Source organism: Chiloscyllium plagiosum, unplaced genomic scaffold (genome assembly GCF_037043375.1).
Source record: "Chiloscyllium plagiosum isolate Xiang-an unplaced genomic scaffold, Cpla_swu_hap1 HiC_scaffold_21, whole genome shotgun sequence".
Taxonomy (NCBI): Eukaryota; Metazoa; Chordata; class Chondrichthyes; order Orectolobiformes; family Hemiscylliidae; genus Chiloscyllium; species Chiloscyllium plagiosum.
This window is the reverse complement of record NW_028270159.1, coordinates 8,947,079-8,970,435: the sequence shown is the minus strand read 5'-3', so window position 1 is coordinate 8,970,435 and position 23,357 is coordinate 8,947,079. Positions and strand designations below refer to the sequence as shown.

The window sequence follows — 23,357 nt, the reverse complement described above, 5'->3', positions numbered from 1 at the left end:
ATATGTACAAAGAGCCCTTTGTGTAAATACAGACACAGCCCACAGCTGAGTGAGGAACATGAAGGTACATTTCTGACCCCCTCCTTTCATGCGGTAACTCAGCACCTCTATAGTTTAAAACCATTGGGATTTAAATCTCTGGAGTGATCCAACATCTTGTCTACCAGTGAAACAACTCCTCAAACCTTTACCAAAGGGCTCAAGCTTGATGTGTTTCTTGTATCGCGTCACCTTGACATTTAATTAAGGATTGCTAACCCAGAGAGAATTCAGTTAATCTGCGTGACATGACTGGGAGCATGCGAAAGGAAAACAAGTCTTAGGGTTTTTTAAAATTAAAAATGTTTTATTTTCCTTGTCATTTTCATTGAATGGGCCTATTTATCCGCTGTAAAAGACATGGGAATTGGAAATAAAGATCATTTGATGCTTTGGTCAATGATTGAATGATGGAAGAAGGGTGTTCTCTTTCTGATTGGCTGTGGGGCAACCAATGGCAGGAGTTTGGGGCTGGGGCCACTGGGGAGGAATCCTCTGGGTATGCACCCAATCCAGGGTTGGTAACTGTAAGGTCTGTGCACTGCCCTGTTTTTGGTGCCTCAAACTTAAGAATCACACAACACCAGGTTATAGTCCTACAGGTCTATTTGGAAGCACTAGCTTTCGGAGCGCTGCTTCTCCCTCAGGTGGTTGAGACATTTTTGGTGTCTCAGACACTGAGTTCTCCAATTTCACGCAACCTTCCCACCCACCCCCCAGCTCCCTTTCCAACCCCTCCCTTCCATTCCTCCCACCGAACTGTACTTCCAGTCACCAACCAAATTCTCCCATCATTACCTCACCATTCCGACCCTCTCCTCCCTCAAAACCCTCAGCCCCCTTTATGTGCAGCTGTCCCCACTCCCACCCCCAGCTCTGAAGAAGGGTTACACCCGAAATATTGACTTCTCCACCTCCTGATGCTGCCTGGCTTGCTATGTTCTCCCAGCCTCCTGCCTGTCTACTTTCGATTTCAGCACCTGCAGTTTTTTTTTGTCTTAGACCATCCACATGTCCATATGTTTTAACAGATTAAGGTGAAGTAACAGCCTAGTGGTATTATCAATAGACTATTCCTCCAGAGACCTGCAGGTGATATTCTGGGGATTCAGGTTCAAATCCCTGCCATGGAAAGGATGGAATTTGAAATCAATTTTTTTAAAAATCAGGAATTTGATGTTGGTGATGATATTGTCGGAGAAACCCCATCTGGGTCACTAATGCCCTTTATGGAAGGAAACTGCCGTTCTTACCTGATGTAGCCTACACGTGACTCCAGACCCACAGCAATGGGGTTGACTCTTACCTCCCCTCTACAATGGCGACTTGGTTGTGTCAGTCACAAGGAAGTCACAAAAGAGAAACCTGCAACAGTTCAGGAAGGCAGCTCACCCCCACCTTCTCAAGGGGTAACTAGGGACGGGCAATAAACGCTGGACCCAGCCAGCAATGCCCACATCCCACAAGTGAGTGAAAAGTAATTAAAGTATTGCTCTGTAATGTTTTTTTTTGCTTTTGAAGCTGTTAATTGGTTTGGTCCCTCTGTGCTGATACAGCAGTTAGAGGGGTGAGGGGGGGGAAGGGTGGGGAATGGGGGGGGAGAGAGAGACAGAGGGGGAGGGGGAGAGAGAGAGAGTGCGAAAGAGACCAAGATCGAGATACAGATCACAGCACCTGGAGCTTCTCCTGTCTCTGGGTCCCTTAACACTCCCACAACCCACCTCCGCAAATCAATCCCACGGCCCCCTAATATTATTGTCCAGGGCAGACCCCCTCAAAACATTTCAAGAAAGTAGCCCAGAACCTAATTTTGCTGGTTGTTTAAGCAGGTTTAAAGTGGATATGCCAGGAGAGATGCAGCAGGTCAAACCACTTGGTTTTAAACAGAATAGAATTTATTTACAGGATTACTGAATGAAAAGAGAACAGAATGCTGAATAACTTAACCTATCCAAAAACCCAGTTGAATATCCACACTTAATGATGCTGTTCCTAGTTTGGAGGAACCGCGATTATCCAAATGTTACGGGTGGGGAATATTTTGTTCGGTTAATTGAATGCTGGATAACACAGTTAGCCAAGCGTCCAGACCTTGTGATCTTGTTCGGTTAATCAAATGTCAGGTAATTGAGGTTCCTCTGCACTTGCAACAATCCCCATAAACACCCCTCGGCACAAAATGTAAAACCAAGCCTGGAGTCTTACAGGAGAGAGATGTCAGAGAGAGAGGACCAGCCTGGCCCTGCTCCTTTGGGTTCAGCAGCTTCACCACTGCCTGACTGCTGTCAGTGAATAGCCAGACCAGAGAAAAGCTGAGCTGGGAGAACTGACCACTCCCCTTTTATTGTACAAGGGTTTTTTTCTCTCTTTTTAACTTGAAAGCCTGTTTCCTGTGGCAGTATCTGTTTGCTATAATCAACCTGGCCCTAAAGAAGCTTCAGAGTCTGTGTCTTTTACAACCCCTCTCGGGGGAAAAAAAGCCAAGGACGACATAAACTTGTTAAAGCAACAACATCATCACACTTATCACTCCTGTGCACTCCCCCATCACACCCGCATCCTTATCATGCCCCAATCATAGGAGCAGGAGTAAACCATTCGGCCCTTCGAGTCTACCCTACCATTCCATATGATCATGGCCGACTCTCTATCTCAATGGTGTATTCCCACTTTGTTCTCACAGCTCTTGATTCCTGAATGAATCTATCTCTTCCTTGAAAGAGATCTCATCAAAAGTTCAGGTACCAGCCCCTGTTCCCTCTAAACTGTATGCCTGCCCACATGCAGCCTGTCCAAGGTCCAGTAGATAGTGATTACCACTGACTGCCCCTTCAGGGAATCACTGCTATATGCAAGTCTCAGAGGCTGAGACATCCCGAAAGAAGATTACAGGGAGCACTGGTTACAGCACGATTTTATCAGACAATTACACACAATTTGGTTGTTCATATTATACAGCTAGCACCATTGCTTTGAACTTGACCCCCTGCAATATCTGGACAGCAACATCAATGAAAATAATTGAACTGTAAAAGCACCACAAAGAGGAATCCCATGTGCAAACAAGAATATCTTGAACTAACGCTGATGGAGTCAGTTGTCACAGGACTCCAGATTTCACTTCCAATTTTAAAAATGGACAAACCTTCCAATAAATCAGCACAAACACCTTCACTTGTCATAATCAGCTATTTCTGTCCACGACAAGTGGGTTTTGATAATTGAGAAAAAACACTTTGCAACCGAGTGATATGAATTTTCTTATTTTAAATTGAATTTCAATGTGCTTTAAAATGCAAAGCACTTCTCTCCCTCTCGGTCTCGGTCCCTCTTCCTCTCTCTCGCTCTGTTTCTCTCTCTGCCTCTCGCTGAAATTCCACCCTCTTGTCCATCCCGGATTGTAATCTCTCTGCTATTGGTGGCCATGTAGGTTCCCTACAGGGTGATGAAATAGGCACTTGGCACACTTACCTTGATTGGTTGTTGCATTGAATTGGCTGTACAGGACATTGGTTAGGCCACTTTTGGAATATTGAGTGCAGTTCTAATCTCCTTCCTATCGGAAGGATGTTGTGAAACTTGAAAGGGTTCAGAAAAGGTTTACAAGGATGTTGGCAGGGTCGTGATTTGGAGATGCTGGTGTTGGACTGGGGTGTACAAAGTTAAAAATCACACAACACCAGGTTATAGTCCAACAGGTTTATTTGGAAGCACTAATTTTTGAAGCGCTGCTCCTTCATCAGGTGGTTATATTTTGAAAAAGACCTGGATTGTTTGTTAAGTCTCTCATCTTTTAGAATGAACATGTTGGTTTCAGTTCTTTCATATCGCAGAACTTTTTAAAAGTTACATTCTGAAGTGAACTTTAACAATTGGTGTCACGTCGACCCACGTAATGCATTGAAGGTATGAGGTGTCCTGTGTGAGGCTGTCTGGCTAGGGTTGAAGGGTTTGAGCTATAGGGAGAGGCTGAATAGGCTGGGGCTGTTTTCCCTGGAACATCGAATGCTGAGGGGTGACCTTATCGAGGTTTATAAAATCATGAAGGGCATGGATAGGATAAATAGACAAAGTATTTTCCCTGGGATCGGGGAGTCCAGAACTAGAGGACATAGGTTTAGGGTGAGAGGGAAAGATATAAAAGGGATCCAAGGCACAACGTTTTCACACAGAGGGTGGTACGTGTATGGAATGAGCTGCCAGAGGAAGTGGTGGAGGCTGGTACAATTACAGCACTTAAAAGGCATCTGATGGGTATATGAATGGGAAGGGTTTAGAGGGATATGGGCCAAGTGCTGGCAATTGGGACTAGATTAACTTAGGATATCTGGTCAGCGTGGACGAATTGGGCCGAAGGGTCTAATGACTTTATAAGTTTCCATCTGTCCCTGTGAGAAACGAAGCTCACTCACTTCAATAATTTCAGTCCGAGACAAGATCTGAATCAGTAGTATAGTTTATTACGCTCTTGCAAGAGGGGTGTTGTGTCCACTGTCCACAAGGCAGGCACACACACTGAATTTAACCAGTACACAATATTTATGTAATTCGTTTCTCTTCCCTCCTCCCCTGTTTACATCTGTTTCTAATCTAAACCCGGCTGTTTATCTCTGAACTCATCCGGCCTTGTCCATGACAAAATGTTTATCTCTGGCCTCACAAGGCTGTTTGACCACCTCCCTCTTATTATTATTTATCCTTCTTCACTGCCATCTGTTTCCATGCTTGCCAAAGCAATATTTCTTTTTATTCTTTATTTACACAGAATCTTATGACCGCTTGATGGTGGTCATTTTTTTTGTTTTTGCTGAAGCAGGAAACAGATGCTTGTAACTGTTAGTACAGGCATATCTAGCTTAACCTACCCCCCCCCCCCCCCCCTCCCCCCCCTCCCTCACAGCACCTTATCTATTTGTCTGTAACATCTATCCTTGTTTGCAGGCACATTTCATTCTTGTATGCACATTTTAGCTAACACAAAAACAATTATATATTTATTCACATAGTTTTTATTCTTGTTAACTCAGCTCTTGGCTGAAACAATTATACACTGGTGTGAGTTCATTTACCTTGCATAAGCAATTATGATTGCAGAAGTAACACTGCTTTGCCTATATCCCACAGTCCCTGTTCCCTTGAAGAAGTATCTTCAAACTGACCAAGTCTTTGGCCTAATATTGAATGCCTGCGTGTCTGTGTACCCCCCAGTTCTGCGGTAGCTTTATGTTTTTCTCTCTCTCTGTCACTCGGTAATTGGCTCTAGGCACCTCGGAATGGTTGCTATGCTGGACATTGATGTTGTCAGAGAGGCTGATATTTGACGTTAGGAATTAACGGCAGCAGTCGGGCTGTGGGGAGGGGTGTGTACCCTGGCTGCAGATTGTGTTGTGGGGGGCGGGGGAGGTGCAGCCATAATGTTACCGGGTTCATCATCCCAAACTCCAGGCCAGTGCCCTGGGGGAATGGCGTTCAAATCCCACTACAGCAGTTGGTGCAGTTTGAATGCTATAAAGGTTTGGAATTTAAAAGTTGTAGTCTCGTGGAGACCATCATTGATTGTTGGGAAAACCCATCTGGCTCACCCTTTGGGAGAGAGTAAAGCTCACTGCTGTCCTTCCCCAGCCTGGCCTTTATGTGACTCCAGACCCTCACAAATCTGGTTGATTCTTAATTACCCTTAATTAAGGATGAACCTGGCCTAACCAGTGACACCCTCACCCTGTGAACAAGTAACAAACACATAGGGAGCAGGTTTGACTGAATCCCTGAACAGACCAGGATCCGGGATGTCCCTGGGCATTTGGGCTAATCCTACAATTGGGGACTAGATCTTCTGCCTTTGCCGATGGCTCCAATATGTTTCCAGCTCTCTTTAAGCCTTCTAGAACAGGCAGAGCGAGATTGGAGCAGGGATCTTTCCCTCTTACTGCCCTTCCCCCACTCCCTGTAAACGACCTCTCCCTGGTTAGAGGGGTTGTATGGAGTTTGCCTCGTGGGGTTCTGTCAAAACATAGACCACTCAAAAGCTGAATGAGATTAACAGCCCACGATCCTGCAGCACCCGCTCGCTCTGAACCGATACCTTGTGACAGAGAACGGCAGGAGGCCAGCCTGGCTCTGTTGGGGTTTAGGTTAAAGATTTCATCCGGAGTCCTATTTTAAGCTGAAGACTTGTGATGCATTCAACACAGAAGTGCTCGCTCTCTCTCTCTCTCTCGCACACTGCTGTACCCACTCATTCTCTCTGTCAGCCTCTTATCCTCCATTTCTGCCTCCACTTTCTCTCTGGTGCTTTATCTCTCTCTTTGTCCCTATCCATCAGCATTCAGGGTTTCAATATTTAAACCATTGTCCTGCACAGGGCAGCTAATGTCCCCATACGGCTGCTGTCTTGTTAGTGGGGGTTTAATCTGAGGGTCACCACGCCTCAGACAAGGGGAGAGGTTTCGAAGGAGAGTTCTTCATGATGACTTCGGCTGCTGTGGGCATTGCACTAACCGTTCCTCTCGTAGCAGAATATGCATCATGTTTCAGATACACAGCTAGCTCATCCACTTTAAATCCTGTGTTTGATCTTCAATACCTTCCCTAATCTGGGATCCACCCGTTGCCCTTCCCCCATATAGGATCCACCCGTTGCCCTTCCCCCATATAGGATCCACCCGTCACCCTTCCCCCATCTGGGATATGCTTTGAGCCTTTTCCCCCAATTTGGAGTCCACTTAAGGATCCACTCAGCACCTTTCCCCCATCTGGAATCGCTTAGGGATCAACTCAGCACCCTTCGCCCGCCCCCATCTGGAATCGCTTAGGAATCAACTCAGCACCCTTCCCCGCCCCCATCTGGAATCGCTTAGGAATCAACTCAGCACCCTTCCCCCACCCCCATCTGGAATTGCTTAGGGATCCACTCAGCACCCTTCCCCCACCCCCATCTGGAATTGCTTAGGGATCCACTCAGCACCCTTCCCCCACCCCCATCTGGAATTGCTTAGGGATCCACTCAGCACCCTTCCCCCGCCCCCATCTGGAATTGTTTAGGGATCCACTCAGCACCCTACCCCCGCCCCCATCTGGAATTGCTTAGGGATCCACTCAGCACCCTACCCCTGCCCCCATCTGGAATTGCTTAGGGATCCATTCAGCACCCTTCCCCCATCTGGTATCGCTTAGGGATCCACTCAGCACCCTTTCCCCGCCCCTATCTGGAATTGCTTAGGGATTCACTCTGCGCCTTCCCCCTCTGGAATCACTTAGGGATCTATTCCGTGCCCTTCCCATCTGGAATTGCTTCGGGATCCACGCAGTGCTCTTCCCCCAATGTGGGGTCCACTCAGGGATGCCCTCAGCGCCCTTCCCCGACCCCTGATCCCATCAGTGTCCTTCCTCCATCTGGGATGCCCCTCCCCCCCCCCCCCCCCCAGGAGTGATCAAAACCGATTTGATCCACCTGCCCTGTTGTCTACTGCTAGAGAGGATGTTCTTGGGCCTACCACCACCCCAGGCCTCACTCCCAGGGAAACACCAGCAAAACTGGTGAGTGAGTCTACATTGTCTTGTGTATTTCAAAATGGAGCTCCAATATGACCAGTGTGTTCATTTCATTTCTCATTGGGTTGGGGGCAGGGTGTTTAAAAACAATATTATTCTGTCTGGTATGTCCCAGAAATTATAAATCCTGGTCCCTGTAAATCGACAGACCTCCCCATAGCTTTTACAACAGTGTCATCTTTACAACGAGTTATTAAAATTTTTTAATCTGTAAATATTGTAAAACATTTTAAAAATGGTACTTTCTTGTATTAAAAGGCAAATTTGGCTTCCTTTTGTAACTGCACAAGCCCTACTTTGTCAATCTACAAATGGGCTTTTCTGCAAATGGCAATTAATGTTCCTATAAATTGTGAATGTTAAATCTGACTTTTTTTTTCTTCAAATGTACTGGGGGAGGAAGTGTGTAAGTTTTAAAAAAATTCTTAAAATTTTTAAAATTGTAGAGAGCATGAGCCCAGCATGTCTAAGCACTTAAGAAATGCTTAAGAATTTTTAATTTTATTTCTTTATTTTTCTACCTCTGTAGCTAAGATTTTGTACCGTGCTACCTTTGTACCTGAGAAAATGGTGCCAGGAATGGTGACATTGTACATTTTTCACTGTCCTGTATGTCTATACAGGAGTATACATGGCAATAAAATCTAATTCTATTTCTCAAATTCACTCATGGGACATGGGCATCACTGACTGGTCAGTGTTTATTGCCCATCCTTAGTTGCCCCTTGAGAAAGTTGGGGGGTGAGCTGACTTGAATCGCTGCAGTCCGTGTGCTGTGGGTTGACCCACAATGCCTTTAGGGAGGGAATTCCAGGATTTTGACCCAGTGACACTGAAAGAACGGTGATATATTTCCAAGTCAGGATGGTGAGTGGCTTGGATGGGAATTTGTAGGGATGGTGTTCCCAAATATCTGCTGCCCTTGTCCTTCTAGATGGAAGTGGTCCTGGGTTTGGAAGGTGCTGTCTGAGGATCTTTGGTGAATTTCTGCAGTTCATCTTGTAGATGGTACACAGTGCTGCTACTGAGTGTCGGTGGTGGAAGGAGTGGAAATGGTGTTAGGTCTCATTGTACACATTCTGTAACAGCGTGGCTCCAGAGAGACTTGTGTAGTCCTTGTCCATGGGTCAATAAAACCTAATGACTGTAACAGTCTGGGACAGTACAGAAAGAAGGCCATTCAGCCCAACTTGTCAGTGCCAACTTGTGACCAAAGAATTGAATTGAATTTATTGTCACATGTACCGAGGCACAGTGAAAAGCTTTGTTTTGTGAGCAATACAGGCAGATCACAGAGTTAAGTTGCATAGATAGTAAATAATAGGTAAACAGTGGCAAAAACAACGACACAGGTACAGGCGAATGTTAAGTGTTTGTTTTCAGTATTCTAACAACAGTAGGGTAGAAACTGTTTTGAAACCAGCTGGTGTGTGTGTTCAGGCTTCGGTACCTTCTCCCCGATGGTAGAGGTTGTAGAAAAACATTGCCAGGGTGGGATGGGTCTTTGAGAATGCTGGCGGCCTTTCCTTGACACCGGGCCTGGCAGATGGATTCTGTAGATGGGAGGTTGGCCTTTGTGATTGTCCGGGCCGAGTTCACCACTCTCTGTAACCGTCTCCGATCTTGAATGGTACAGTTGCCATACCAGGTAGGGAAACATCCAGACAGAATGCTCTCGATGACGCACCTATTTAACAGGTAAACACTGGAATGCTGATCTTGACATCTTGAGGGTCAGATTCCACAAGGGTTTGTAGTCACGTTACACAAAGCCCAGGTTAGCCCATACTTGGAACTCACTGTGGGCTGCTTGAGGCATCATGCATTAGGAACTGTATCTCTGGAGTGCAGTGTCAATTCACCAGAATGATATCTACACTCGAAAGGTTACGCTCAGAGGAGATTCCACCACCTGCTGCTGTAGGACTTTAGGAGGTTAAAGGATAATTCAATGAAAGATTTCAAAGCTTTGATTTTCAGGGAGAAATTAATTCTGTTGGTTGAGAATCTAGGATCAGGGTAGAGCCTAAATCATGCAAAATGCTCCTTCACATGATTGTTTGGTACAGGTTTCAAACTCTTTCCGTTTTTAATTTGAAATTTGTGATGGATAAAGTAGAATTATCCAAAGATTGGGTGGGAAATGGAGCCAGGTTGCTGACTTGCTTAGGTTTCATTGAATGCTAGCACAGGTTTGACAGGCCGAATGGCCTCCTTTGGGAAAACTGTCCTTTCTCTCAGGAAGAAACGAAGTCTTTCTTATTTGTTTATCGTAAACACATGGTGAGATCGTGATCATTTTGCAAGGGGACAGTGATGTTCAAACTCTCTGCTATATTGTACAGTGAATGTACGCACGCCAAGAGGCAATGGCCAAGTGATTACTATCGCTAGACTATTCATTCAGGAAACTCAGCAAATGCTCTGGGGACCTGAGTCTGAACCCTGCTATGGCAGAGGGTGGAATTGGAATTCAGTAATAATCTGGAATTAAGAATCTAATAATACAAAGATTTCCAGGTCAGCTGAATTGGCCATGCTAAATCGTCCATCGTGTTAGGTGCATTAGTCAGGGGTAAATGTAGAGGAATGGGTGGGTTACTCTTCAGAGGGTCGATGTGGACCTGTTGGGCCAAAGGGCCTGTTTCCATACCGTAGGGAATCTAATCGAATCGAATCGAATGACCATGAAACCATTGCCAATTGTTAGAAAAACCCATCTGGGTCACTAATGACCCTTAGGGAAAGGAAGCTACCATCCTTACCTGGTCTCGCCTACATGTGACTCCAGACCCACAGCAATGGGGTTGACTCTCCACTGCCCCCAGCCTACTAAGCCACTCAGTTGAAGGGCAATTAGGGACAGGCAATAAATGTTGGCCAGCCAGAGGTGTCTTCATCCCATGAATCAAGTAAAATTAATCAATTGTCAAATATTTATTGTCAATAGAGGGTTGATTGAAGGTTGAAGTGTCCATGAATTCATGGTATCTCTCTTTCCCTCTCTCCCCCACCTCCATCTCTTTCTCTCTATTTCATTCTCTCACCCTTTCTGTCCTGTGTTCCTCTGTCTCTGGCCCTCTCTCTCCCCCACTCTGTTGCCCCACTTTCTCCTCCTGCTCTCTATCTCCCTTCCCTCTATGCTCCAACTCTCCTCCATCTTTTCTCCTTCCCCACCTCCCCCTCGACCTACTTCTCTGTTTCCCTTCTCACTCTATCTCTCTCCCTCTCCCTCTTCCTCTATCTACCTCTTTCTCTGTCCTCTCTGACCCTACTCTGTCTCTTCCTCTCTATCCTCTTCCCCCCTCCTCCCCCTCCTCTTTCCCTCCCTCTCTCTTCTTTCAATCCCTCTCTCCTCTTTCCCTCCTTTTCTCCTCTTTCCCTCCTTCTCTCCTTTCCCTCCTTCTCTCCTCTTTCACTCTCTCTTCCCTTTCACTCTCTCTCCTTTTTCTCTCACTCTCTCTCATTTTTTTCTCCCTCTCCCCTCTTTCTCCCTCCCCCTTTCTCTGTCTGCTCCCTCTCTCTCTTCAACCCTCTCTCTCTCTTACCCCCTTCCCTCTCTCTCCTACCCCTTTCCCTCTCTCTCTCATTTCCCTCTCTCACCTCCTTCTCTCTGTCTCTGTCTTGTTCCCCCCGTGTTTCCCCTCTCTCTTCCTCCCCCCCTTATCCCTCTCTCTCTTCCCCCCCCACTTTTCTCTCTCTCTCTCTCTTTCCCCCTCCCTTCCTTCTCTCTCTCTTCCCTCGCTCTCTCGTTTCCCTCCTTCTCTCCCTCTTCCATCCCCCTCCCTCTCTTCCCCTGCTCTTGCCCCCCTCCCCCTCCCAGTTCACTGAGGAGAAACTGGGACAGGCAGAGAAGACGGAGCTGGATGCTCACTTTGAGAACCTGCTGGGGCGTGCAGACAGCACCAAAAACTGGACTGAGAAGATCCTGCGCCAGACTGAGGTCCTGCTTCAACCCAACCCAAGTAAGATCAGCCGGGGCAGGAGCTTCCATCTCGTACTGCCCTGGGTCTGCTCGGGTAACGCTCACATTAACAAACACTCAAAATCAAATGTTGAATTCTAAAGGGGAAACTGTGATTTTGAAAAGGTACTGGAAAGGCTCGATGAGGGCAATGCTGCTGATGTGATGTACATGGAGATATTTGAAATGCTGCCACACATCAGGCCTGTGAGGAAAGTTGTAGGCCGTGGAATAAAATGGTCAGTAACAACAAGGATACAAAATTGTCTGAATGAGCAGGAAAGAGAGAGGAATAATCAATGGATATTTTTCAGGCTGGAGGATTTTCAGGCCCCAAGGATCAATATTAGGATTTTTGTTCTTCCTGGTATACATTAATGACTTAGGTGTTGGCGTGCTGAGGGCAACTTTACAGATGACACTAAACCTGGAGGAATTGTAAATGGTGAGGGGGACAGCCTGGAACTGCAAGAGGACATTGACAAGTTAGCGGAGAGGTAGCAGATGAAGTTAAATGCAGAGAAGTGTGAGGAGGCACACTTTGGTCAGAAGAACATTAAAAGACAACATTAAATAAGGGATATAATTCTAAAGGGGGTGCAGAAGCAGAGGGAACTGGGGATATATCTGCACAATCACTGAAGGTGGCAGGACAGTTAATAGTGCATACAGTGTCCTCGACTTTATTAACAGGGGCTTGGGATACCAGAGCACGGAGGTGATGTTGAGCTGGTACAAGACACTGGTTGGACCTCAGATGGAGGATTGTGTACAGCTGTGGGCCCCACATTATACAAAAAAATGTGAATGTATCGGAGAGCGAGTGCAGGACTGGTTTACGAGAATGGTTGCAGAGGATGAGAAACTTTGGTTCTGAGAATCGATTGAAAAAATTGAAACTGTTCTCCTGAAGAGAAGAAAGCTAAGAAACCCATGACTGGCTTTGGGGAGTAATTGGGGAGAAAGTGTTCCCACTTGTAAAAGGAACAAGAGAGACATCGATTTAAAGTGAGCTGCAAGGATCTTGGAGCATAGAGCAGCACAACACAGGAACAGGCCTTATGGCCCACCCTGTCCGTACTGACCAAGATGCTATTCCAAACTGATCCCATCGACCTGCACATGGTCCATATCCCTGTATTCCCTGCCTGTCCATGTTTCTGAAATCTTGCTCCCTCAGCAAGGCTATGGAATTAATCAGCCACAGGATGGTTGGATAAAATGGTGTGCGGGGAAACGGAGAAGCCTCATTCTGGAAGGTTCCGAACACGATGTGCAAAAAGCCTATTTGTCCATCTGCACCAACTCTGTAACCCCTGCAGGTGCAGCTCAAGTATTTAGATTAGATTCTCTACAGTGTGGAAACAGGCCCTTCAGCCCAACTAGTCCACACTGACCCTCTAAAGAGTAACCCGCCCAGACCCATTTCCCTCTGACTAATTGATCTAACACTATGGGCAGTTTAGCATGGCCGATTCACCTGACCTGCACATCTTTGGACTGTGGGAGGAAACCAGAGCATCCGAAGGAAACCCACACAGACACGGGGAGAATGTGCAAACTCTACACAGACAGTCCCCCGAGGCTGGAATCGAACCTGGGACCCTGGTACTGTGAGGCAGCAGTGCTAGCCACTGTGCCGCCCATCTAAGTCTCTGTACCTCTAACATAAGACCCTAACACACAGGAGCAGGAGTAGGCCATTCAGCCCTTTGAACCTGCTCCACCATTCATATGATCATGGCTGATCATCCAACTCCATCCCCTGTTCCTGCTTCGCGCCCCCAACACCTTTTGATCCCTTTAGCCCTAAGAACTGTATCCACCACATAGTCATAGTTATAGAGTTACTCATCCATGCTGACCAGATATCCTAACCTAACCTAGTCCTGTTTGCATTTGGCCCATATCCCTCTCAACCCTTCCTATTCATATACCTATCCAGATGCCCTGTAGTTCAGGACTCCCCCACCCCAGGGAAAGATCTTGTCAATTTACGCTATCCATGTCTCTCATGATTTTGTAAAACTCAAAAAGGCCCTTGAAAATATTGAATGTTTTTTCTGTGGCAGACAATTCCCGTTATAGGAATCCTGAAAATTTGCCTCAACTGCCCCTTTTTCGTTTCTTAAAGACATTTTGTTTGATTTTAATTTTATCCCTTCATGGGATGTGGGTAGCTCCGACAAGGGGCAGCATTTATTGCCCGTCCCTAACTGCCCTTGAAGTGAGTGGCTTTGTCAGCTATTTCCCAGGGCAGTGAAGAGCCAATCATGTTGCTGGAATCAGATGTAGGCCAGACCAGGTAAGGACGGCAGATTTCCTTCCTGAAAGGGCATTAGAGTTTTTACAAACAAGGTTAGCTGGCCATGATTGTAGAAGCTTTTAATCCCAAATTTTTTTATTGAATTAAAACTTCACCAGCCGTGGTTGCATAGACAACAGGAGCAGGATTAGACCATTCATCCCCTCCAAGGTAAAAACAATGACTGCAGATGCTGGAAACCAGATTCTGGATCAATGGTGCTGGAAGAGCACAGCAGTTCAGGCAGCATCCGAGGAGCTTCAGCAAAATCGACATTTTGGGCAAAAGCCCTTCATCAGGAATAAAGGCAGAGAGCCTGAAGCGTGGAGAGATAAGCTAGAGGAGGGTGGGGGTGGGGAGAGAATAGCATAGAGTACAATAGGTCAGTGGGGGAGGAGATGAAGGTGATAGGTCAGGGAGGAGAGGGTGGAGTGGATAGGTGGAAAAGGAGATAGGCAGGTAGGACAAGTCCGGACAAGTCATGGGGACTGGAAGTTTGAAACTAGGATGAGGTGGGGGAAGGGGAAATGAGGAAGCTATTGAAGTCCATATTGATGCCCTGGGGTTGAAGTGTTCCGAGGCGGAAGATGAGGCGTTCTTCCTCCAGGCGTCTGGTGGTGAGGGAGCGGCGGTGAAGGAGGCCCAGGACCTCCATGTCCTCGGCAGAGTGGGAGGGGGAGTTGAAATGTTGGGCCACGGGGCGGTATGGTTGATTGGTGCGGGTGTCTTGGAGATGTTCCCTAAAGCGCTCTGCTAGGAGGCGCCCAGTCTCCCCAATATAGAGGAGACCGCATCGGGAGCAACTAATCTTGCCCCCCTCACTAGTTCTGGACTCCCCCACCCCAGGGAAAAGACTTTGTCTATTTATCCTATCCATGCCCCTCATGATTTTATAAACCTCTATAAGGTCACCCCTCAGCCTCCGATGCTCCAGGGAAAACAGCCCCAGCCTGTTCAACCTCTCCCTATAGCTCAAATCCTCCAACCCTGGCAATATCCTTGGATCCCTTTCAAGTTTCACAATATCTTTCCGATAGGAAGGAGACCAGAATTGCATGCAATATTCCAACAGTGGCCTAACCAATGTCCTGTACAGCCACAACATGACCTCCCAAATCCTGTACTCAATACTCTGACCAATAAAGGAAAGCATACCAAACGCCTTCTTCACTATCCTATCTACCTGCGACTCCACTTTCAAGGAGCTATGAACCTGCACTCCAAGGTCTCTTTGTTCAGCAACACTCCCTAGGACCTTACCATTAAGTGTATAAGTCCTGCTAAGGTTTGCTTTCCCAAAATGCAGCATCTCGCATTTATCTGAATTAAACTCCATCTGCCACTTCTCTGCCCATTGGCCCATCTGGTCAAGGTCCTGTTGTAATCTGAGGTAACCTTCTTTGCTTCAATGACACCTCCAATTTTGGTATCATCTGCAAACTTACTAACTGTACCTCTTATGCTTGCATCCAAATCATTTATGTAAATGACAAAAAGTAGTGGACTCAGCACCGATTCTTGTGGCACTCCACTGGTCACAGGCCTCCAGTCTGAAAAACAATCCTCCACCACCACCCTCTGTCTTCTACCTTTGAGCCAGTTCTGTATCCAAATGGTTAGTCCCCCTGTATTCCATGAGATCTAACCTTGCTAATCAGTCTCCCATGGGAACCTTGTTGAATGCCTTACTGAAGTCCATATAGATCACATCTACCGCTCTGCCCTCATCAATCCTCTTTGTTACTTCTTCAAAAAACTCAATCAAGTAAGTGAGACATAATTTCCCACACGCAAAGCCATGTTGACTATCCCTAATCAGTCCTTGTCTTTCCAAATACATGTACATCCTGTCCCTCAGGATTCCCTCCAACAACCTGTCCACCACTGAGGTCAGGCTCACCGGTCTATAGTTCCCTGGCTTGTCTTTACCACCCTTCTTAAACAGTGGCACCACGTTAGCCAACCTCCAGTCTTCCGGCATCTCACCTGTGACTATCGATGATACAAATATCTCAGCAAGGGACCCAGTGATCACATCTTTGGACTGTGGGAGGAAACCGGAGCATCCAGAGGAAACCCACACAGACGCAGGGAGAATGTGCAAACTCCACACAGTCAGCTGAGGCTGGAATCGAACCCAGGTCCCTGGTGCCGTGAGGCTACAGTGCTAACCACTGGGCCACCAAGACCTTTTCCTGCTCTGGTATACTCTCTTCCACCCTCTTCTGTCAGGCAGAAGATATAAAAGTTAATATTTAATTATGAACAGATTCAAGAGCAGCTTCCTCCCGGCTGTTGTCAGACTTTTGAATGAACCTCTTTCATGTTAATACCGATCGCTCTCTGCACCTTCTCAGTTGCTGTAATGCTGTATCCTGCATTCTGTTGTTACCTGATGCATTTGTAGAGTACAATCTCTCTGTAAAGCACTTAAGACAACACTTCTCACTGCACCTCATGTGGCAGTAATAAATCAAATCCAATTATTAGCTCAGTGACCTTCCTGCTGTACCCATGTCTCCCCCATTCTCACTGGTCTCCTGTGATGACATATTTGTAGTCACCATTAATTTATTTCTGACTGAGTTGAGTTCTATTCCCTCCAGATTACATTGTGCTGTAACCTTTTGTGGAGCTATCACTGGGGGCTGCCCATGAGGGAGTCCCAGTGGGGAGCATTGTAACCTCTTCTCTCGGGAACTCTGCTGCCAGTCGCTCGTCCTTTTAAACCTCACTTGTTTTCTTTCTCTCTTTTTATATAAGAAATGGAAGCAGGAGACTGCCCTGTTATTCAGTTAGCTCAACCTCACTCTTTCTGCACTATCTCTATCTCTGTCAGCAAACCTATCGACCTCTGTCTTGAAGCTTCTCAACGATAGAGCTTTGTCAGCTCTCGGGCAGAGAATCCTAAGGATTCGTACAGGTTTTGGGACGTCATGTAGAGGTTGTACAGGACGTCAGTGAGGCCAATTCTGGTTGCCCTGCGATAGGAAGGATATTATTAAATTGGAGAGGGTTCAAATCACACCACAGCAATGAGTGGAGCCTCAATTTAGCACATACATTTAGAATCGAAAGCCTGTCCAATTGGCAGTGACCATAACAATCATCCACAATTATGAAAACAAAACTGATCTGGTTCACTAATGTCCCTCAAGGAAGGAAATCTGCCATCCTTAGCTGGTCTGGCCTCCAAGTGACTCCAGACCCACAGCAGTGCAGGTAGCTCTGAAAAGCCTGTTGGGTAATTAGGGATGGCCAATAAATCGAGTCATGGAGACGTACAGCGCGGAAACACACCCTTCAGTCCAACGCGTCCACACCGAACGTAATCCCAATCTAAACTAGTCCCACCTGCCTGCTCCTGGCCCATATCCCTCCAAACCTTTCCCAATTCATGTTCTTATCCAACTGTCTTTTAAACGTTGTAATTGTACTCACAAGTTCATTCCAGACACAAACCACTCTCTGTGTAAAAAATTGCCCTTCATTTCCTTTTGAAAACTTTCTCTTCTCCCCTTAAAAGTATGCCTCCTAATCTTGAACTCCCCCACCCTAGGGAAATGACTTCTGTCATTCACCTTATCTATGCCCCTCAAGATTTTGTAAGTCTCTATCAGGTCACCCCTCAGCCTCGGACAGTAATGGATAGTACAGTTGTTTCATAAAATGAGAATGTACTTCACTGACTTACCCAAAGTCTTGTCAGTGTAACCGAGCCATATATGACACAGAAGGATGTCAGTCAGTCTGTGCTGGCTCTCTGTGGAACAATCCAGATGTGCAGTTCCACATTCTATCTCCGTAGTCCTGCAGATTTATTATCTCTCGATGTATATTTGACTTCCTTTTGAGATCGAACATCATCTCAACTTCCACCCCTTCAGGGGCAGCAGGTTCTGGTTTGTGACCACTTGCTGCATTAAATGTTCTTCCTCACATCGCTTCTGCATCTCTCATTTGAAATCTTAGAACTATCTCCTCTAGTTCTTGGGCCAACAGCCAATGGGAACAGCCTTTCTTGGTCTACTTTTTCTGACCGGTTATCATCTTCTACACTTCCATCAAATCTCCCCTCCATCTACTTTGTTCCAGCACTTCTCCAAACTTTATAGTTAAAAGAAGACAGTCCTGAAAGGATTCTGTTGTGTCCCATTAGCATGCGGTTAACACACTGTATAATATGAATTGTGTTTGATAGACAGGGGAGCCCAAGATTATGGGGAGATAGACAGGGAAGTGGAGCGCAAACAGATCAGCCATGATATTTTGAACAGTGGAGCAGGTTTGACTTGTCCAATGGTCTGTTCCTGAGTCCTAACTTTCTATACAGGATAAAACAAAACTGAAAAAAAATGGGGATAGAGAATATTCTTCATAATTGAAAGGTGCTACACGTTTTAGGGCAGGCAGTAACAGGATGCACGTTGTCACTTAAAATGTAGGCAGCAGTGCAGCACTATTTTGAATTCCAACATTGCTGAGCAAATGAAAAGTTTCAATTCAGTATTCTCAGAGTACAACTCAGCTGGATCAAGGTAAATTATCTGGTTTGATAGGACCATAGAGAAGGAACCTTACTCTGTCTAACCCAAGCTGTACCTGCTCTGGGAAAATCCTGCTCCCGACTTTGAATCCTGTGACTCAGCAGAGAAAAATAATCTGATAATTACCATTGGCCCAGTCAGTGATGCCCATATCCTGTGAACGAATGAAGAAATGTGAATGTTATTATATAAAGTTGTTCCATGTTTGGCCAAGGTACTGTTGTCAAAGGGTGTCTATTTATCCATGGTCTGTCACTCAACCGTCTCTGTCCACCCCCAACTCTCTCTCTCTCCAATGCCCACATCTTTCTACCCACCCCCAACACACTGTCTCCCCACCTCTCCCTCTCCCCACTCCCCACCTCTCCCTCTCCCCACCTCTCCCTCTCCCCACTCCCCACCTCTCCCTCTCCCCACCTCTCCCTCTCCCCACTCCCCACCTCTCTCTCTCCCCACTACCCCCTCTCCCTCTCCCCACTCCCCCCTCTCCCCACTCCCCCCTCCCCACTCCCCACTCCCCACTCCCCACCTCTCTCTCTCCCCACTCCCCACCTCTATTCTCCCCACTCCCCACCTCTCTCTCCCCACTCCCCACTTCCCACTTCTCTCTGTCTCCCCACTCCCCACTTCTCTCTCTCTCCCCACTCCCCACCTCTCTCTCTCCAAACCCCACCACTCTCTCCCCACCCCCACCTCTCTCTCCCTACTCCCCACCTCTCCCTCTCCCCACTCCCCACCTCTCTCTCTCCCCACTCCCCACCTCTCTCTCTCCCCACTCCCCACCTCTCTCTCTCCCCACTCCCCACCTCTATTCTCCCCACTCCCCACCTCTCTCTCCCCACTCCCCAATTCCCACCTCTCTCTCCCCACTCCCTACTTCCCACTTCTCTCTGTCTCCCCACTCCCCACTTCTCTCTCTCTCCCCACTCCCCACCTCTCTCTCTCCAAACCCCACCACTCTCTCCCCACCCCCACCTCACTCTCTCCCCACCACCACCTCTCTCTCCCTACTCCCCACCTCTCCCTCTCTTCACTCCCCACCTCTCCCTCTCTTCACTCCTCACCTATCCCTCTCTTCACTCCCCACCCCTCCCTCTCTTCACTCCCCACCTCTCCCTCTTTTCACTCCCCACCTCTTTCTCTCTCCCCACTCCCCACCTCTTTCTCTCTCCCCACTCCCCACCTCCCTCTCTCTCCCCACTTACCCACCTCTCTCTCCCCACTCCCCACCTCTCTCTCTCCCCACTCCCCACCTCTCTCTCCCCACTCCCCACCTCTCTCTCCCCACTCCCCACCTCTCTCTCTCTCCCCACTCCCCACCTCTCTCTCTCTCCCCGCTCCCCACTCTCTCTCTCTCTCTCCCCACTCCCCACCTCTCTCTCTCCCCACTCCCCACCTCTCTCTCTCTCCCCACTCCCCACCTCTCTCTCTCTCCCCACTCCCCACCTCTCTCTCTCTCCCCACTCCCCACCTCTCTCTCTCTCCCCACTCCCCACCTCTCTCTCTCCCCACTCCCCACCTCTCTCTCTCTCCCCACTCCCCACCTCTCTCTCTCTCCCCACTCCCCACCTCTCTCTCTCTCCCCACTCCCCACCTCTCTCTCTCTGCCCACTCCCCACCTCTCTCTCTGCCCACTCCCCACCTCTCTCTCTCCCCACTCCCCACCTCTCTCTCTCCCCACTCCCCACCTCTCTCTCTCTCCCCACTCCCCACCTCTCTCTCTCTCCCCACTCCCCACCTCTCTCTCTCTCCCCACTCCCCACCTCTCTCTCTCTCCCCACTCCCCACCTCTCTCTCTCTGCCCACTCCCCACCTCTCTCTCTGCCCACTCCCCACCTCTCTCTCTCCCCACTCCCCCACCTCTCTCTCTCTCCCCCACTCCCCACCTCTCTCTCTCCCCACTCCCCACCTCTCTCTCTCTCCCCACTCCCCACCTCTCTCTCTCTCCCCACTCCCCACCTCTCTCTCTCTCCCCACTCCCCACCTCTCTCTCTCTCCCCACTCCCCACCTCTCTCTCTCTCCCCACTCCCCACCTCTCTCTCTCTCCACACTCCCCACCTCTCTCTCTCCCCACTCCCCACCTCTCTCTCTCCCCACTCCCCACCTCTTTCTCTCTCCCCACTCACCACCTCTCTCTCTCCCCACTCCCCACCTCTCTCTCTCCCCACTCCCCACCTCTCTCTCTCCCCACTCCCCACCTCTCTCTCCCCACTCCCCACCTCTCTCTCTGCCCACTCCCCACCTCTCTCTCTGCCCACTCCCCACCTCTCTCTCTGCCCACTCCCCACCTCTCTCTCTGCCCACTCCCCACCTCTCTCTCTCTCCCCACTCCCCACCTCTCTCTCTCCCCACTCCCCACCTCTCTCTCTCCCCACTCCCCACCTCTCTCTCTCCCCACTCCCCACCTCTCTCTCCCCACTCCCCACCTCTCTCTCCCCATTCCCCACCTCTCTCTCTGCCCACTCCCCACCTCTCTCTCTGCCCACTCCCCACCTCTCTCTCTCTCCCCACTCCCCACCTCTCTCTCTGCCCACTCCCCACCTCTCTCTCTGCCCACTCCCCACCTCTCTCTCTCTCCCCACTCCCCACCTCTCTCTCTCCCCACTCCCCACCTCTCTCTCTCTCCCCACTCCCCACCTCTCTCTCTCTCCCCGCTCCCCACCTCTCTCTCTCTCCCCGCTCCCCACCTCTCTCTCTCTCCCCGCTCCCCACCTCTCTCTCTCTCCCCGCTCCCCACCTCTCTCTCTCTCTCCCCACTCCCCACCTCTCTCTCTCTCCCCACTCCCCACCTCTCTCTCTCTCCCCACTCCCCACCTCTCTCTCTCTCCCCACTCCCCACCTCTCTCTCTCTCCCCACTCCCCACCTCTCTCTCTCTCCCCACTCCCCACCTCTCTCTCTCTCCCCACTCCTCACCTCTCTCTCTCCCCACTCCCCACCACTCTCTCTCCCCACCTCTCTCTCTCTCCCCACTCCCCACCTCCCTCTCTCTCCCCACTCCCCACCTCCCTCTCTCTCCCCACTCCCCACCTCCCTCTCTCTCCCCACTCCCCACCTCTCTCTCTCTCCCCACTCCCCACCTCTCTCTCTCTCCCCACTCCCCACCTCTCTCTCTCTCCCCACTCCCCACCTCTTTCTCTCTCCCCACTCCCCACCTCTCTCTCTCTCTCCCCACTCCCCACCTATCTCTCTCTCTCTCCCCACTCCCCACCTCTCTCTCTCTCTCCCCACTACCCACCTCTCTCTCTCTCCCCACTACCCACCTCTCTCTCTCTCTCCCCACTCCCCACCTCTCTCTCTCTCTCTCCCCACTCCGCACCTCTTTCTCTCTCTCTCGCACTCACCACCTCTCGTTCTCCCCACTCCCCTCCTCTCTCTCTCTCTCTCCCCACTCTCCACCTCTCTCTCTCCCCACTCCCCACCTCTCTCTCTCTCCCCACTCCACACCTCTCTCTCTCCCCACTCCGCACCTCTCTCTCTCTCCCCACTCCGCACCTCTCTCTCTCTCCCCACTCCGCACCTCTCTCTCTCTCCCCACTCCGCACCTCTCTCTCTCTCCCCACTCCGCACCTCTCTCTCTCTCCCCACTCCGCACCTCTCTCTCTCTCCCCACTCCGCACCTCTCTCTCTCTCCCCACTCCCCACCTCTCTCTCTCTCCCCACTCCCCACCTCTCTCTCTCTCCCCACTCCCCACCTCTCTCTCTCTCCCCACTCCCCACCTCTCTCTCTCTCCCCACTCCCCACCTCTCTCTCTCTCCCCACTCCCCACCTCTCTCTCTCTCCCCACTCCCCACCTCTCTCTCTCTCCCCACTCCCCACCTCTCTCTCTCTCCCCACTCCCCACCTCTCTCTCTCTCCCCACTCCCCACCTCTCTCTCTCCCCACTCCCCACCTCTCTCTCTCTCCCCACTCCCCACCTCTCTCTCTCCCCCCACTCTCCACCTCTCTCTCTCCCCCCACTCTCCACCTCTCTCTCTCCCCCCACTCTCCACCTCTCTCTCCCCACTCCCCACCTCTCTCTCTCTCCCCACTCCCCATCTCTCTCTCTCTCCCCACTCCCCACCTCTCTCTCTCTCCCCACTCCCCACCTCTCTCTCTCTCCCCACTCCCCACCTCTCTCTCTCCCCACTCCCCACCTCTCTCTCTCCCCACTCCCCACCTCTCTCTCTCCCCACTCCCCACCTCTCTCTCTCTCCCCACTCCCCACCACTCTCTCTCTCCCCACTCCCCACCTCTCTCTCTCTCTCCCCACCCTCCACCTCTCTCTCTCTCCCCACTCCCCACCTCTCTCTCTCTCCCCACTCCCCATCTCTCTCTCTCTCCCCACTCCCCACCTCTCTCTCTCTCCCCACTCCCCACCTCTCTCTCTCCCCACTCCCCACCTCTCTCTCTCTCCCCACTCCCCACCTCTCTCTCTCTCCCCACTCCCCACCTCTCTCTCTCTCCCCACTCCCCACCTCTCTCTCTCTCCCCACTCCCCACCTCTCTCTCTCTCTCCCCACTCCCCACCTCTCTCTCTCTCCCCACTCCCCACCTCTCTCTCTCCCCACTCCCCACCTCTCTCTCTCTCTCCCCACTCCCCACCTCTCTCTCTCTCTCTCCCCACTCCCCACCTCTCTCTCTCTCTCCCCACTCCCCACCTATCTCTCTCTCTCCCCACTCCCCACCTACCTCTCTCTCTCTCCCCACCCTCCACCTCTCTCTCTCTCCCCACTCCCCACCTCTCTCTCTCTCTCCCCACTCCCCACCTCTCTCTCTCTCTCCCCACTCCCCACCTCTCTCTCTCTCTCCCCACTCCCCACCTCTCTCTCTCTCTCCCCACTCCCCACCTCTCTCTCTCTCTCCCCACTCCCCACCTCTCTCTCTCTCTCCCCACTCCCCACCTCTCTCTCTCTCTCCCCACTCCCCACCTCTCTCTCTCCCCACTCCCCACCTCTCTCTCTCTCTCCCC

The 23,357-nt window shown here is 49.7% G+C and overlaps 1 protein-coding gene across 5 annotated transcripts in view; it reads left to right on the top strand.

Annotated features, from left to right (window-relative positions):
- LOC122564622 (endophilin-B2-like) overlaps window positions 1–23,357 on the top strand; it is a 163,192-nt gene that overhangs the window by 27,574 nt on the left and 112,261 nt on the right. For all 5 annotated transcript variants that reach the window (XM_087998224.1, XM_087998223.1, XM_087998222.1 and 2 more), the window contains exon 2: window positions 11,414–11,555. In XM_087998224.1, coding sequence (XP_087854350.1) covers window positions 11,414–11,555 — 142 coding nt within the window. The remainder of the gene's footprint in view (window positions 1–11,413; window positions 11,556–23,357) is intronic.